General features: G+C 42.2%; 1 protein-coding gene across 2 annotated transcripts in view; it reads right to left on the reverse strand.

Moving 5' to 3' along the window:
* Positions 1–325: 325 nt before the first annotated feature.
* The window catches only part of sema3fa (sema domain, immunoglobulin domain (Ig), short basic domain, secreted, (semaphorin) 3Fa), a 56,247-nt gene continuing 41,081 nt past the window's right edge, over positions 326–15,491 (reverse strand). For both annotated transcript variants that reach the window (XM_030051946.1, XM_030051945.1), the window contains exons 8-19: positions 14,736–14,855; positions 13,591–13,730; positions 12,093–12,207; positions 7,179–7,248; positions 6,206–6,350; positions 5,811–6,033; positions 4,901–4,989; positions 4,695–4,736; positions 4,403–4,560; positions 4,177–4,244; positions 3,507–3,640; positions 326–2,943 (exon numbers count right to left, since the gene is read on the reverse strand). In XM_030051946.1, the coding sequence (XP_029907806.1) occupies positions 2,500–2,943; positions 3,507–3,640; positions 4,177–4,244; positions 4,403–4,560; positions 4,695–4,736; positions 4,901–4,989; positions 5,811–6,033; positions 6,206–6,350; positions 7,179–7,248; positions 12,093–12,207; positions 13,591–13,730; positions 14,736–14,855 (1,748 nt within the window). In that variant the 3' untranslated portion in view covers positions 326–2,499. The remainder of the gene's footprint in view (positions 2,944–3,506; positions 3,641–4,176; positions 4,245–4,402; positions 4,561–4,694; positions 4,737–4,900; positions 4,990–5,810; positions 6,034–6,205; positions 6,351–7,178; positions 7,249–12,092; positions 12,208–13,590; positions 13,731–14,735; positions 14,856–15,491) is intronic.

Here is a 15,491-nt window from a genome sequence, read left to right on the forward strand (position 1 = left end):
GTGTGTGTGTGTGTGTGTGTACAGTATATGTGTGTGAGAAAGCATTGCGCTGCATATAGCTGCACAAATAGGCATCACTTAGACTTCATCAAGCAGGTCTCTTTTGTGGAGTTAACCTTGGTTAAGCTCCTGAGTCATCACTGGGAGAGGAAACATTGATGCAGACCACAATAGGTGACAAAAGGCCTCGTGGTCACCAGCGCTTGAATCAGTGCAAACTCTACACCACAGATAGTCGGCTCACCAAGGGCGAACAAAACATAACATCTGTTATTATAAAATATAGAGCTTTAATTTATTAGTCAGCAACATTGATGAGGAAGAAAAGATTTAAAGTAATTTATACAAGTCATTACAATAACATCAACTGTGCATTTTATCATACAGGACTTTACCTCAATGACCCAGAGCAGACTTTGTGAAATGAAGAAAGTAAAATAGATGCATGTTTGAGATATGCAAATGAGTTTTGTAAATTTTCAATAGAGAGAGCAAGAGGGAAAGACGAAGAGAGAAAAAAGAGATAGGACAGAGAGACTGAAAAAAGAGAACAGCAGAGAGAGAGAGAGAGAGAGAGAGAGAGAGAGAGAGAGAGAGAGAGAGAGAGAGAGAGAGAGAGAGAGGAAGCTTAAAACCACTATCCGAACCAGACCCTCTATACTTTCAGCATTTTCCACCATAAAGGGTGTGAGTACATCTTTCTTGCACTGATAATATTTCCATATTCCCACAACAAAAAAAGACATTCACTGACATCCACAGCAACATAGCATTTTGGACAAATATCATATACATACACTGTACATGCCATGCACAATGGAAAGCCACCTTTCTGAAGATTTTGGTACACGTTTCTCTTCAGGTTCGGTGACGATCAGCATCCTAGTGGTTGTAGTTCTGTACATTTTTTTTTCTGGATGGAAGTTGCTCAGTACAAACAGCAATAATTTCATATTCTACATCGAGTCAGTGGCACATTTCAAAGCAAGATGGCACTGCACTAGACCGACCAAATAAGCGGCTGAGAAATTTTTGTGAGTTTCGCTGGTTAACCAACCGATGCAGTAAACACAGTAGCAATTAAAATCGGCAAACCTCAAGCACTGCAATCAGCATCTTTGTCTGCCGTAATCTACTTCTAAGTGTAGATTGATTACCCAGGACAGCAGAAACAATGTTCACTTACTGAAACTAGTACTTAGCTTGGAACTGGCAGGAATGCAAACTTTGGGGGCATACTTTCGGATGAGTTTGAGAGCTTAAAAAAAAAAAACCCTCTGAGCATACAACGTGCATGCTCTCCCTCAGATGAACATACTGCATATGCCACAATTTTTTTGGATCACTGATAAAGTATTTACCGTTAATCAATCCCGATCACCAATTTGGCAAGAGAAGGTGCTTTGTCGCTAATATTTTTGTTTTCACAAACTGTCACAAACTTCACATATAGCTGCCTGCTGGAAATTCTTGTCTCAAAAGAGAGAAGAGAAGGCAATGTCATTTTTCAGCTTTCGTGTGATTTAGAAGACCCATTCCCCCCCCCCGGAAAAACAGCTTATCACAAACAGCACGTTTGTTAAGGATACAACATTGAGATGTAATATTCACACATAAACAAAACAAACACTGGGCAGCAACTGATTTTTGGAAGAAACTCGGGTGGGTGCTGTAGCCGCAGTATCTGGATTTGACAGTCTCAGGCCAGGCTGGATCACGTGGAAGGAGGGTGCTTACATGTAGACGTCATACTTGTCACAAACAGCCTTTCATTTACATATGACTGCGTGACCGTGAGAGTATCCTCAGAGCTGCAGTCTATGGGCATTTCTTTTATCCTTACATGTCCCATGAAATACCATTTTTCCCATCGTTCTGTCCGTTGGCTGTATCTTGCAGTAAAAACAACTGTCCGACATAAAAAGGGTCCTGGTGCAGACGTTTAGGGAAGTTCGGCCATGTCACCCCACCAGTGACCCGACTTCCATCTTAAACACTAAATACTGCCAGCAGTCAAATGATCCCACATGGTCCATCTCCATGTGTAAATACTCTCAACATCCCGTCTGTGTATCGTTGCTGTTTCTCAGAAAGACAAAACATAAAGATATTTTCAATATAATAACACATTGTAATAAACAATAACACTAACAATAATATTATAATAACAACAATATTTGCACAGATTTACCTATTCACAAAAAACATGTTTTTTTTCTAGATAGGTACAAAGAATTACTTTTTACAACCTACAATAAATATTGTGTATTTTCTCCCAACAGTTACATAAAATCTGTTTGCTGCTTGTGACTGTTGCTTTTGGTTGTAGTATCTCTCTTGTCCGTTATAATTACATTTTTTTTCTGTCCTTAGACTGAAGTCTTTCCCCTTGTCGCAGGGTTGTACAGAAGGGGAAAGAGTGTTATGAGGTGATGTGAAAAGGTTGAGCGCAGGAAGATATGGGTTGATTGAGCGGGACAGGCCAGTGTGTGAAGCTCCTCATGTCTCAGCTGGAGCTGTTTGCTCATCATGATGCCGACGGTTGCGCGGCTTCTTCTGCTCCTTCAGCTCCTTCAGGCTTTTGGCCTTGTTGGGCCCCAGCATGGTGTCCCCGAGGTTGCCGTCTCCGAGCTGCCAGTAGTCCTGGCAGTACTGGTTGATCAGGCCCATCTCCGGCTGGCTCAGGATAGTCAGCAGGTCTTTGTACTGGCCGGCGCTTGGAGTCCAGGCGCTGGACTGGAGCGGAGGTAGCGCCGGGCTGCCCGTCTCCACCAGCACATTGTTGACCGTACGACTGGAGAGGACCACAAGCTGCAACTTGACAAGTGTGTGTTTGAAGTTCTTCTCTGTGGATGTGCACTGGTAGATGCCGCTGTCAGAGGACTGTAACGAGCGGATCAGGAGACCTTGCTCTGTCTTCAGGGTGCGACCCTCTGAGCGAATCTGGAAGCCACAGGAGGACAGCAAAGACGTCAACAGTATATTCTTGGCACATCTCATTCTGTCATTATTTTGTCCCTTCCTGGCTCATGCACACAGTACTACCATTACTCAGAAGCAGCACAAAGCCTGTTAAAATGTAGCTTGATATATGGGCAATACATCTATATTATATCAATAATGTGATATGAGACTCGATATCGTCTGTGATTTTGGATATCATACCTCAATATGACATAAGTGTCTTTTTCTGGTACTAAAGGCTGCATTACAGTAAAGACATGCAAGCTGTTTTACTGCTGTTTTACTGTTTTTCTCTACCTACTTGGTCATCATAACCATATGCTAAAGATTTTTTTTTTTTATTATCAAAGGTCTTTCATGTGTACATATCTTATGGGCATCAACAGTCAGCACTTCAATACGAGAATATCGTCAGAATATTGTCCAACATATTTAGTTGAAGACATTGTGATATTTGTCCATATAATCCATCCCTAATCCATCAGCTGAAAAGACACACCCACAGGGCTGTAGCGAAATAACAGTAAGCGCTTCATACTCACCTCTTTCCGTCTGTCGCTGTTCTCCCTCTGCAGGTGCCACTTGAGAGACACATGGGGAGATCTGGCCTGACACTCCAGGAAGGTTGTGCTGCCCTCCACCCCGTACTGCACTGTCTCCAGAGTATTCTTATTGGCTATAAGAGAATAAGATGAATATGTGTTCAATGTATTACTGCTAGGACAAAATGTGGACTAAGCCAAAAAAAAAAAAAAAAAGTCAGCTGACAACTGCATGTATTAACACTGTACAAGTCAGACATTTTGTTGCCAGTGTGAGAGGAGGTGAAAAAGAGGAATGCTGGAGAATAGACAAAATCTCTGCAGTTTGGTTAAACATACATATGGGTCTAGGGATTTTTGCTTTTTTCCTACTTACCCAAAGTCAGTCCTTTTTGTGTATTTGTTTGCAGTCTGAAGTTAAGTGAGACTGCAAAAATAGGTTATCTTACCTCAGTTGCTGGATGTCTGTGGGATCATATATAATAGCTTCTACGTGATCCCACAGACATCCAGGAATTGAGCTAAACTAAGGGAAGTGTCTTTTTCTAAGCTTCCACAGTCCTTGACTTTGAAAACCCCTGGTCTATTGTTATTTTGGTTATTAATTTTGTTCCTCCACTGTATCCGTATGTATTTGAAACAATTCCCATGCAGTTATGCCCATGCTCACCGTTAGAGTTGTACCCTCGGCACTGGCGGATTGGGTTGCCGTACTTTACATCTTGTCGACGGCTACGCCTAGAGGGGTCAGATCAACAATCCAAAATAAAGAGTTTAACTACAAAGTGTTCTCAAAACTAAACAGGACACATGAAAGATAATCACATTTTTTCACAGATGCACCAACAAACCCACACTCTGTACTTCATGCATGCCTGTACTATCTTGGTACTCACCTCTTCTGTGAGGCAGAGTATCTGGAGCAGGATTTGCCATCCCAGGCACAGTACGGGTCTCTGGCCAGGCAGCAGTCAGCGCAGGCCTCCCCATACACATCACAGCGATGCAGAGCCAGGTGGGTCACGCCCAAAACTGAACCCACATACAGTTGTTGCTGTATGAAGAAACAAAGAGGAATATCAGAAAAAAACAGGCTATTACAACTGCTTTGAGATACATGCATTCAGTTTTTATGATAAGCTCTGTTTCAACTGAACTTTTAGTCTGAGTCATCTCAGTGCAACTTACCCTTTTTGATGAAATCTTCATGGTGGTGATTGGGGTGGGAACCTGCAGTGATACAGTTAACAGCAGGTGTTAATGAGCAGTCAGTGAATATTGACCACAGTGTTTTTTTTTTTTTTACTCAGAAACTTAACCAACATATATGTAGAAAGGGAGAAGACGGACAAAGAGTAAGAAAAAATAAGGGAGTGAAAGGGAGTGAGACAGACCCTGAAGACCTCCACTTCCTCTAAGACCAGCTCCTCGGTCTGCAGGTCGTCTCTTGGCAGGACGATCACTTTCTGGACTGTTCCCCGATCTGAAAAACACAATAGGAAGCAGAGGAAGAAAGTGTGTGAACTTCTATCAGATGGAGCTGAGGCTTGTGTTATTATTGACAGGAGTGTCTTAATCACTGGGCCACAGCCCATCAGTGGGCCTTGACCGCCCTCTAGTGGTCTGTGGAGGAAAAATCTTGAAAATGCTAGTGGTCCTTGGTGTTCAGTGGCAACAGTATTTTACTTTTTTCATAAGTATTTCACTAAGCGTTCACTAAGTTTAAAAAGCAATGTATTTCAATAATTATGAGTAGAAGGGCATTAATAGTGTTTCTATCATTGTGTTTGACATCTGTCATGGTGCCTCATGGCTCTACAAGACAAGTTTCAAATTTAGTCAGTGTTTCCTCAAATGGAAAACAAATGATGATTGGGCTGGTCTAAAATAGTCCACAGATATTAAACAGATTACATCCAGTGTGGATTTGCTAAGAGAGGTGATCTTGCCCACTAACAACAAAGCGGCTTGGAGTAAAAGTTATGCCATGCTAAATGCCCTTTTCCCCTTTTATATAGAAATATGTTTTTGCATAGATACATTGTGTGAGTATTGTTTCCTTTTGTTTAATTTACCTTAAAGAACAAATTCGTATTTACAACAATGGCCTTGTAAAAGTTGGGACTGGCACTTTTTCATTAAAGAGAAAACATTTCAGGGAAATTTGAAGAAAGTGGGCCTTGAGATGGTAAAGCTGACGAGACTGTGTTTTTGAAGACTTGTATCAATCTCAGTCTGGTTAAAAAATGTTATAGAAAAATAATAATAATAATAATAATAATAAAATGCTAATTAAGCACTGACCTGTCCCAAGAAAGAGCACTTCATAGCTCCCATCAGCAGCTGCTACTTGGTCCACAGTGATTGTGGTGAACTCATAGTCCACATTTGTTCTGACCACCAGGGGGCGCTTGTGCACTGGGTAAACTGCATTGTACATGGTGGGGTGGTTTCTCATGAAGTTGATAACCTCATCTGGGTAATCCTTTGTGGACTTCATGTTGGGGGTGAAAGTACCTCCGGGACACTGTGTTAACAAGAAGAGATCGGACTGTCAAAGCTGCACAGAACATCTCTGCAGGAATTACAAATACACAGGGTCTCAAAATAAAAAATAAAAAATCTCAAAAGGGTGCTATGTATATGAAGGAGGGTGTGGTATTCATGAGTGTATCCTTAATTATTGGTTTTGAACTCACAGTTCCAGGTCGGGGGTAGGGGATCTTCCCAGTGTACGCCACCCACTGGTAGTTGGGTCCTTCCTTGTGGGCGAAAGGTCCATTGAAGACCATACGGATGTCAGCCATTGAGTACACACACACTGCTGAACCTTTAAACACAGACCTGGGGGGGAGGGCAGAAGGAAAGCATGAACACAAAGAGACAACAGCTTGAGAAAACACATGTTAACTCATTCTCAGAGATAATTAGGTGCTCTCTCTGACTGGTGGAGTCTACCTCCTTCCCACGTACTCAACCAGCCTCTTACAGGGAAAACGGGAACGCGCTCAAACATTATGACACACAAATGCTCTCTCAAACTGACTCAACCAGAGTCAAGCTGTCTGACACACTGACATACAAACACCCACGTACTGCAGCGAATCGCCAGAGCACAGCTTCTCGCGGCTGTGTGGTGGGTGTACTATGTTTGTAACTCCTGTCACGGGCCTCTATCATTAGCACGGCTAGTGTTTTTATCAGCTGGGCTTAAATGGACCTGATGCCTGAGGGAAGAATGGAAACAATAACAGTATTTGTTTCTCAACGACATTTATCAAGGCATGTTTATTATGACTTGGTGCGAGTGAAACACCCTGTTTGTGTGCACTCAGATTTTCAATTCACTCTCCTGGTTGTGGCGACTGCTTCCTTGAATTTTAATGCTCAGTATTCGCTGACAACTTGCTATCAAACCTGACCTGTGTGGAACTATAGGCTCGCTCTCTCAGAGGAGCCTGTCTCCTCTCTACATTCACTTCCTGTCTTGCCTCTGTAGCCTGATTCTGTCAGGCCATATGGAATACAGCATTTCAATATGAGAAACCTTTAGGCTGGGTGAATGTAAATGGAGGGAGAAAAACTGCAGGAGGAAACCAAAAATCCACCTTTGTTCCACTCTGGGTAAAAGTTGAGAGTTAGAGAAAGCCGACAGGCCTGTCAGTCACTCACCCTGAAACTGAGAATACTCCATAAATGACAGGGTTCTTTGTGTCTTGAGTTGGCTGGATATATACATCCCCTGTGAGCAGAAAAATAATTTACGGGGATTAGTCACAGTAATAAAACCATGATAAGGCGACTCTAACAAAAGCACAATAACAGTCACATGGCAAATAGTAAACATGGTAAATATTGGCGCCTGTGTGTCTGCCTCTTATCAAACAAGGCCGTGGCTTTTAGTTCCGCGTTTCCTCCTGGTTTTAACGCAAAGTCATTGTAATCATGACATGTGGAGACTTTTTTGCTTCCCTGATAGGAGGTGGGTTAAAGGACGATGCCTCCTGAACTGGGGAGCCAGTGGGATCCTGAATCAAATCTCCTCTAACTGTGAAACTATAGTTGCCGAGTCTCAGCAGGGAATACAAGTGGAAGAGAGATCTCTGGTGTAACATGGCTTTAATAGGAGCCATATGCATCCAGTGACTCTTGGGGGGTGAGGCAATTGAACCCCCTGATAGTTTAATGAGTGAAAAGTGCAAGGGAAAACAATGAGTAGGAAAATTGAAATCAATTTAAAGTAGACTATCTAAGTTGAATAGAATAACACTTCGCCCACAGTTGAAAACAGAGCTCCATTTAATGCTTTCCATCGGGGGGGACAAAAGTAAAGAGCTCAGATTTGCTAGTTCACATGGCCCTGAACTGAGAGACACAGGACAAGAGCAGCTCCTAGTCACAAGTCATTGGAAAATGCCAATCACCGTGAATATCTAATAACATTAGCCATGAAATCCTATCCTCTCCTGTAACTTGGCTGCTTTTTCATGGTCATCCATGAAGTGAGAAGCAAGACATTAATCTGACACACACCACAGTGACCAAGAGCCTTGAGCTACTCTTGCAGGCACATCTCTAAAATATTATTTCTAGACGTGGAAAGCTGTGAGAACCACCACGTTAAAGAACAACATAGTGTTCTCAAATGATGCACTCGGAGTTGAGGGTGAAATGTAAGACGAGGACATTACTTGAGGTTTACACCCTTGGCGTTACCTCACATTAAGAACGTGCACAAAGTATAAACAAGAGGAAGCTTAAACTTGCCTTGCTTGCATAAAGAGAGATAGCTTTTGGCTTTGTAAAGCTGCAATATCAACAAACTGTCTTTGACATCATGCGTATGAAATAATTTCAGAAAAATCTCTTTTTTTTTTGCATGGGTATGAAAATGACAGGTAATGGCTGCAAACAAAACAAGAATTAACTTTTGGCAAACAAAGTAAGAATTCAAAACCCATCTGACGCCAGTTTGACAGACCTTCTGGTTACAGAGACAAAAAAAAAAAAAAAAAAAAAAAACAGGGAAAGGGAAAAAAAATTAGCAGAGAACTGGAAGAAGTTGCGTCATTCTAACTTTTGTTTTTGATGTGTCAGATCAGACGGAGTCCTTGAGGCACTCTCAGTATCACATTTTTAGAGAGACATCACTGATTGCTGTAAATATAGAAGGGGCACAAAGAACCGGGATAAATGAGAGCTCTTGAAAAGCAAAAACAAAAGAGGGAAAGTGAATGGCGCACTCATGGCGACAGGTCACGGATGGACAGAGAGGAAGAGAGACTGTCAGATGAACGTAAATAGTATGTAATTTTTCCCCTGATGCCCACTTTAGCAGACCTGCATCTCAAAAGCAGCACAAATGAAAACCATGCTACTCTCTTGATGACATGCTGGGGAAATGTCCACTCAAAGCCCATTCCTCAAGAATAATTACAGACAAAATAGCAACACAAGAAAAGGAAAAAAAAACAACTTTTGTTCTCCTTCAAACCCAGGAGAAGTGAAAGGCTCTGGGCTTTGAGGATTCCTGTAACACAAGGAAGAGTGTGATGAAAAAAGAAAACCCCCCTTCTTCCCCATCATTTCATTTCATTAAAGGCAAAACAACAATAAGACATTATCATCTCTCCTCTGTCTCTTTTCCTCTGACTGTGCAGTATATTCTGTGGCCTGCTCCTCTCCCCGGGTAACAGACTCAAGGCTTTCTCCTCCGTTAGCCAAAGTTCTTCCTCGACATCTGAATCTACTCCGCTCCCTCCCCTGAGCCCTCGCAGAACCACTCTGATGCCTCCGCTGGGCTCCATCATGACCAGCATGGCTGGAGACAGAATACATTTCTGCGAGACTTCCCCTGGTTGTGGGAAGGCAAACCGCGGAGCTGTGGGATGTTCGACTGTACCTCAGGAGTTTCATGCCTGTGACCTCACCGCGAGAGCCGCTGTCTGCACTCACACTGCAGCTAACCTGCTGACCTGTGGATGGGCTGCTAAGAGCGCTGTGACGATGACAGAGGATCACACTGAGTGCTGCTAATGCAGAACATACGTTTGCAGCTTGCACAGCCTCATCAAAGCCGTAACTTGGCACGTAACACAGCATTCAGTACACGGCTTTGTTCGATACATGACACTCGGTTTACTGGGTGTGATATTATCATAATATTTTGAGAAAAATCTGAATTAAGTCAGTTATGATTGAAAATGTACCCTTTTTTCTGAGGGAGATCAACAAATCCATTACACTTACATTAGACATTTGTGTAAGTTAAATTTAACTGTTGAAGCACATTGTGACATGAGTACAGATCAAAAACCAAACTTTGCCAGAAATTGCTTTCTGCGCCTTTAGTTTTTGAGCTAAATTTAACCTTTTTAATGCTAGTTCAAAAAAAAAAAAGAAAGAAAAAAAAGAAGAAGGACTTTCTGCCCTATATAAGCCTGATGAGTAAAAAACGAACCATAACATATGAACAGACAGTTCAGTATACTGTTATTCCAGCTGTGCAATTCAGGAAAACTTCTCACTAGAGAAGTACTTCAAAGAGAAACAGCTATGTTTTAAAATTCTCCGGACCAAATGCTCATGTAAGCCAATTTACAACCTCAAAAGTATGGCTTCTCTATCAAAAAAAGAACTGAACTGGTTTGGTTCAAGATTTTTAGAACCAACATTCATATTAGGGAACCGGCCTGCATTTCTACCAGTTTTTGACCACTGTGTCGTCGCCCACCTGCTATCAGCTGCAGCACAGAGCCCAATCTGTCATACCTGCTGGAATAATTAGCCTACATTATCTGAGCCTGATAGGATTCAGCATGAGAATAATAAACTCAAAATATTTTTTTTTTTTTGATTTTCATGTTATGTTTTTAATTTGCAGATGTGTATGTAAGTGTGAGGGAATCTCTGTTTAGTGTTGGCAAAAACATTTTTAACGAGACCACAAGGTTTTCTTGGTAGTCATCTCCATCTTTCCTTGTAGAATAATACACGGCCACTTGGTTCCCATTTGAGAACTACTACTTTCTGGTTCCAGCTGAGAACCTGCTTTTCCATTCAGGAACCAAACTATATTTGGTGGAAATGCAAAGAAATTTGGTGCACAAACAAGAATGGAATTGGTTCTTTTTTGGTGGAAAAGGCATGAAGGGCTCATTCTCCACTATGCAGTTTGACAACAATGGTGGGAGATTAGAAAGAATTTAGTTTTGGGGTGGGTGAGGTGAAGAGCCTTTGTCTTGTCAGTTGTTGTGCTGTCATTTCCTTCCTTAAGAGGAAACCCAAAGTGCTGCCACACAACAGACTTAAAACTGACAGTGTCCTCAGCTTTGTGTGAATCCTTGTCTCCATATTGGCACGGTGGAAATGAGATGACCCAAGCTAAGCCTTTGCAAGAGAGAAATGTTATGTCTTTATATAATAGAGCTTATATTTTGCTATTGTGAAATTTTGTTTCACAAACTTTTGCTACATCTCTGGCAGTAACCCATACCGTAATGAAGAGATTAGCAAAAAGCCAACTAATTCCTATTAATAGTGGCGATCATTTTTGCTAATACTACAATTAATTATAACTTCAAGGACAGTGCAAATCCCTCCCATTAACATTTCTATGGGGTGTCAGGCATGATGATCAACCATTTCTCTCTCTTTCTCTCTCTGTCACAAAAACCCATTCTTAATGCTTCTTTATCTCTTGCTCTCTCTCACAAACAACTTTCTGCTGATCAAACTCACGATGCTTTAAAACAGAATAATAAAATAACAGTCTTGTTCTAGGGATGATACTGCGTGGAAGCCATGCTGATGTTCAAAGGAAACGAGATGATAAGCTTAATGGAAATGTATGAGTCAGAGACACCTTAATCTGTGATCCGACCTCCCTGAGATTCTTCTATGCACTGCTGTGCACAAGCAGAGAAGTGCTAAAAGCTGGCCGTGTATCTATACCGCACAGTATGTTGTTGAGGCCCACACACTGCTGCACAATCCGCATAGACGTGGTTTAATATTGTTGCCCATAAAACGGTAACACCACGGTGAAAGTATGCAAAGCAAATGCAGTGCAAAGCGTGAAGGGAACCGTGTCACGGAAAAAAAAAAAAAAAAAAAAACGTGGTGGATATTGAATCTGTCGACAATAAGTTCATCCGCACATCCTTGTTTTGCATTATGGTGGTTACAGGGTCGCATGACAATTCTCACTTTCCATTTGCCAGTTTCTCCGCGGTGCTGGGGCGGTGTTCATTATGTACCTCACAGCAACTCGACACAGGCAGCTTTTCTCACCAGAACAGAAGAAAATGATTCTTCAAAACATCACGTTACATATTAGACATGACATTTTCTGGATGGAGTGAGTGTGTTATAGTTGGAAGCAAATGAAAACTTGTGGAACATTTGGAAACATTGAGTTCAGTGTGAATGGATACAGATGGTGGGCACAGGGCAAGTGGTGAGAGGATGGGGATGTAACTTGTGTATGTAGTCAGGTCACGGCAGTAAGTGTCATATTCCAGTGCTATAAAGAGGGCAAGAATGGAGGGAAAAAACATGGAGGGGATAATAATAATTCAAACTCACTCAGTTCGTCAAAGTGTGTCTCGATGCCGTCGACTCCGGGCACTGAGCAGATGAGGCGGGCCTTTAGGAAGGTGCTCCACTTGTTGACCAGACAGCAGTGTCCACCGTCATCATTCTGCAGGACAGAGACACACAGTAGTCAAGAGTCCTGCATGACCACCTCAAGTGGACTGGTCCAACCTGCATCTGACCACCAGCTGTTTGAGACAAGCGTCCAAACTAACGGCCTGCACTGGCTTAGCGAGTCTGTATGAATAAATATGAGCTCTAGCTACAGCCTGGCCCATCTGCTGCGGATGTCAGCCAACTTCTACTACTGAGGTGGAGAATGAAGCCTTGGGAAAATGATTAATGGGCCAAAACTCAACACATTTTATAGATTCCAAATGATTTGCAAGGCTGGAAAAAAACATGGGTTTTATTTTTGTCTGTATTTACTGTAACATTAAATGGAGACAATTTCTATTTTTGCAGTTTCGTGCAGTGTTTGTCAAAAGGGCATAACATTTTATTATCCTTCAGGCACACACAGAAATGTTTTCCTTTCAGCGTGTTTTGTATATTTTGCACACTTAAATGGCGTGTTGTTGGAGGTGAATGATGCAAGAGAGGCTTGCGAGACAGGCCTTCTGTCTCTGAAGGGTTTTGGGGTGTTGAACACAGTGTCACTCTTTGACCCTCTTCAGTGATAAACAACTCCAAGTGACTGCACAAGTAGGATTTACAATCAGTGAATAAACAGATTGGAGTCTGTATGGATGTTTATGTATGACTACAGATGCTTAGGTAAACTCTGCCACTCACACACTCCATGAGAGGGAACAAAAACATGCCATCCTGCAACAGAATGTTTTCCTAACTTGGCTGCTGAGGCTAACTGCAAAGATGTTGTTTTCTAACAAGTAATGACTATGCTTTCTAACAGTAATTACTAAGGCTGGATAGGAATATAAATTTTTGGATTAAACACAATCTTTACTTAAATGATCCAATATCAATACTTAAAATCCCAGAATTGATCATTTAATTTATGCCTTTTTCAAGGGATGTGTGAAGAGTTTTGCTAAATATTTGTAGAGCACCTTCTATCCTGCAGATGTAGTGTGCTGAAATACTAGCCCACAGAAACCCAGCTGACCAAATTACATGTTTTGAACAAATGAACAAACAGTGGCAAGAGCTGCCTCCTGCTAAGTCTAAAGGCAGCTCTTGACAGATTAAAAAAAATGTAAAAAAGAGTTGGACCAAAGCAAAACTACAAGTAAGATGCAAAATAGGAATCAAATTGAAATCTATATTGAATCGAATCAGGACCTAGTGAATCCAACTGAATCCTGAGATCAGTGGCAGTTTCCAGCCTTGGTGATTACGGTCAGGAAGAAGTTGATTTTGGGAAACTAGGAGAATAAGAAAAAGAAACCTGAGTATAACAGGCTAATAAACTCTGGATAGAAGCATGACATTTGCTAAAGACTTGCTGATCGGTGTGATAACTCACCAGGCAGATCCTCCCTATCCTGGACTGGGCCATGGGGCTCTGGCCCATCTCTGAGGCCTTTTCCCGAAAGAAGAAATACAGCTTGTCATCGTTCTTCTCAGCACTGTCTGGGATGAGGTGTGCATGGATGAATGTGGGATCTGTAAAAGAGACATAGATAGATAGATACATACTTAGATTAAACTCTGACAGAGAGACTGATTCATTGACTCATGATAAAGATGACTGGGCTGCTTTAACACACACACACACACACACACACACACACACACACACACACACACACACACACACACACAGTAGCGGCCTGAGGCCTAGCACAGCAGGTTTCCATGTTCAAAATCCACCTCGTTATTCCTTCCCAGTGACAGTGCTCATTATGGCATCATGGTCCGCTCCCACTGGCTCACTTATTGGGTCACTGCTGGACACGCAACATAGGGTGCTCCTCCCCGCTGTGCCAGACCAAGATCCCAAATGGGGGCAAACCAAAACATGGAGTAAGGGGGGGTTACCATGAACAGTTTAATGGGGGGAGGGGAAATATCCCACGTAGCGGGGAGGGGGAGCAACCCGGGGATTCCACATGGCTGATTAGCAGGACTCAGGTGTCCTGATCCGGTGTACCCCTACCAGGGGACTGTTGTCAGGGCAACAGGGTCAAAAGAGAAACCCAGGAGCCAGACACACTAGGGGGAGACTGTGATCAATCTGACTATGCCCACCAAAAGCTCCCATCTAGCATTTATAGTGCTGTGACAATTCATAGTTTATTCAAGAGCGGAGGCTACTCCCAATCATTACTGACATAATTCCTCTCTACTACTGACCTTGCTGTCAGGCTCTGGAGGCAGGCATCCAAGAGTGAGTACAACTGATGCTTTGAGCCAAATGATCATTGAGGAGCAGAGAGTTAAGAGCAACAAGCTCATGACAGTTTATGATTCCTGGATGTTACTCCTGATAGACTCAGGAATTAGGGATGAGGGCTGTGCAAGGCGTCACTGAGGCTGCATGAGGATGTCGTGTGGGACGTTACGGCAGAGCACTACAAGAGCTGAGGAATCGATTGAAACAGACGAGACGAAACGACAAGTCAAAGGAATGTAACTGGTTGCAAAACAAGCGGCGAGTTGAGTCCTTACCGTTTAACCATCTGGAGTTGTACTGATCTGTCCTCATGGCTGTCTGCTTCCCCAGTGTGCGGAAGATAGCCGAGTCTGTCCCCATGAAGTCTATGTAGACTCCTGCGTACAGCTCTCCATCTGTCAGTCACACAGCGAGAAGGAAGGGTGTGCGGAGGTGAAATCAAGACAGATGCAAAAATTCTGATTAAACAAACAAACATGTCATCCCCAACTAATGTTTCAAGCACTCACTGGGCCAATCAGTAATGAGACTAATCATTTCTAAATGTCATCACAGTTGGGCTGGTGATGTAACAACCGCTCCAAAATACACCAATACACCAGTGATGTCTTCAAAATCATGTTTGCATTAAAATAAAATCACCTCGATCTACAGCACCCCTATGAGGCCAATCTGTAATGTAAGGATAGCAGAAAATGCTATCCCTTAAGCAGGTTAAAAAATTTAAATGTTAACCTTTAATTATGCTGCCTACATCAGCCAAATTAGTGTAATGCTTTTAAACAGCAGAACACTGCAAAAAAATGCGACGTCCCTTAAAATCTAATCAAAATCACGTTAGGTGCATGTGACAAATTACATTTGAGTTAAAAACTTTGCCCTTTAATTACATCACTATCATAAGACCACTCAATGTAATGAGAAAGGACAGCAAGATATGTGTAGGGAGTTTCTTGTCAATTGGACTTATGGTGTGGGATTTAAATTTTTACATTTATAGCACCCTGAAATGGCCATGGGTGTAATATTTT

This window comes from Myripristis murdjan, chromosome 5 (assembly GCF_902150065.1).
Source record: "Myripristis murdjan chromosome 5, fMyrMur1.1, whole genome shotgun sequence".
NCBI lineage: Eukaryota > Metazoa > Chordata > Actinopteri > Holocentriformes > Holocentridae > Myripristis > Myripristis murdjan.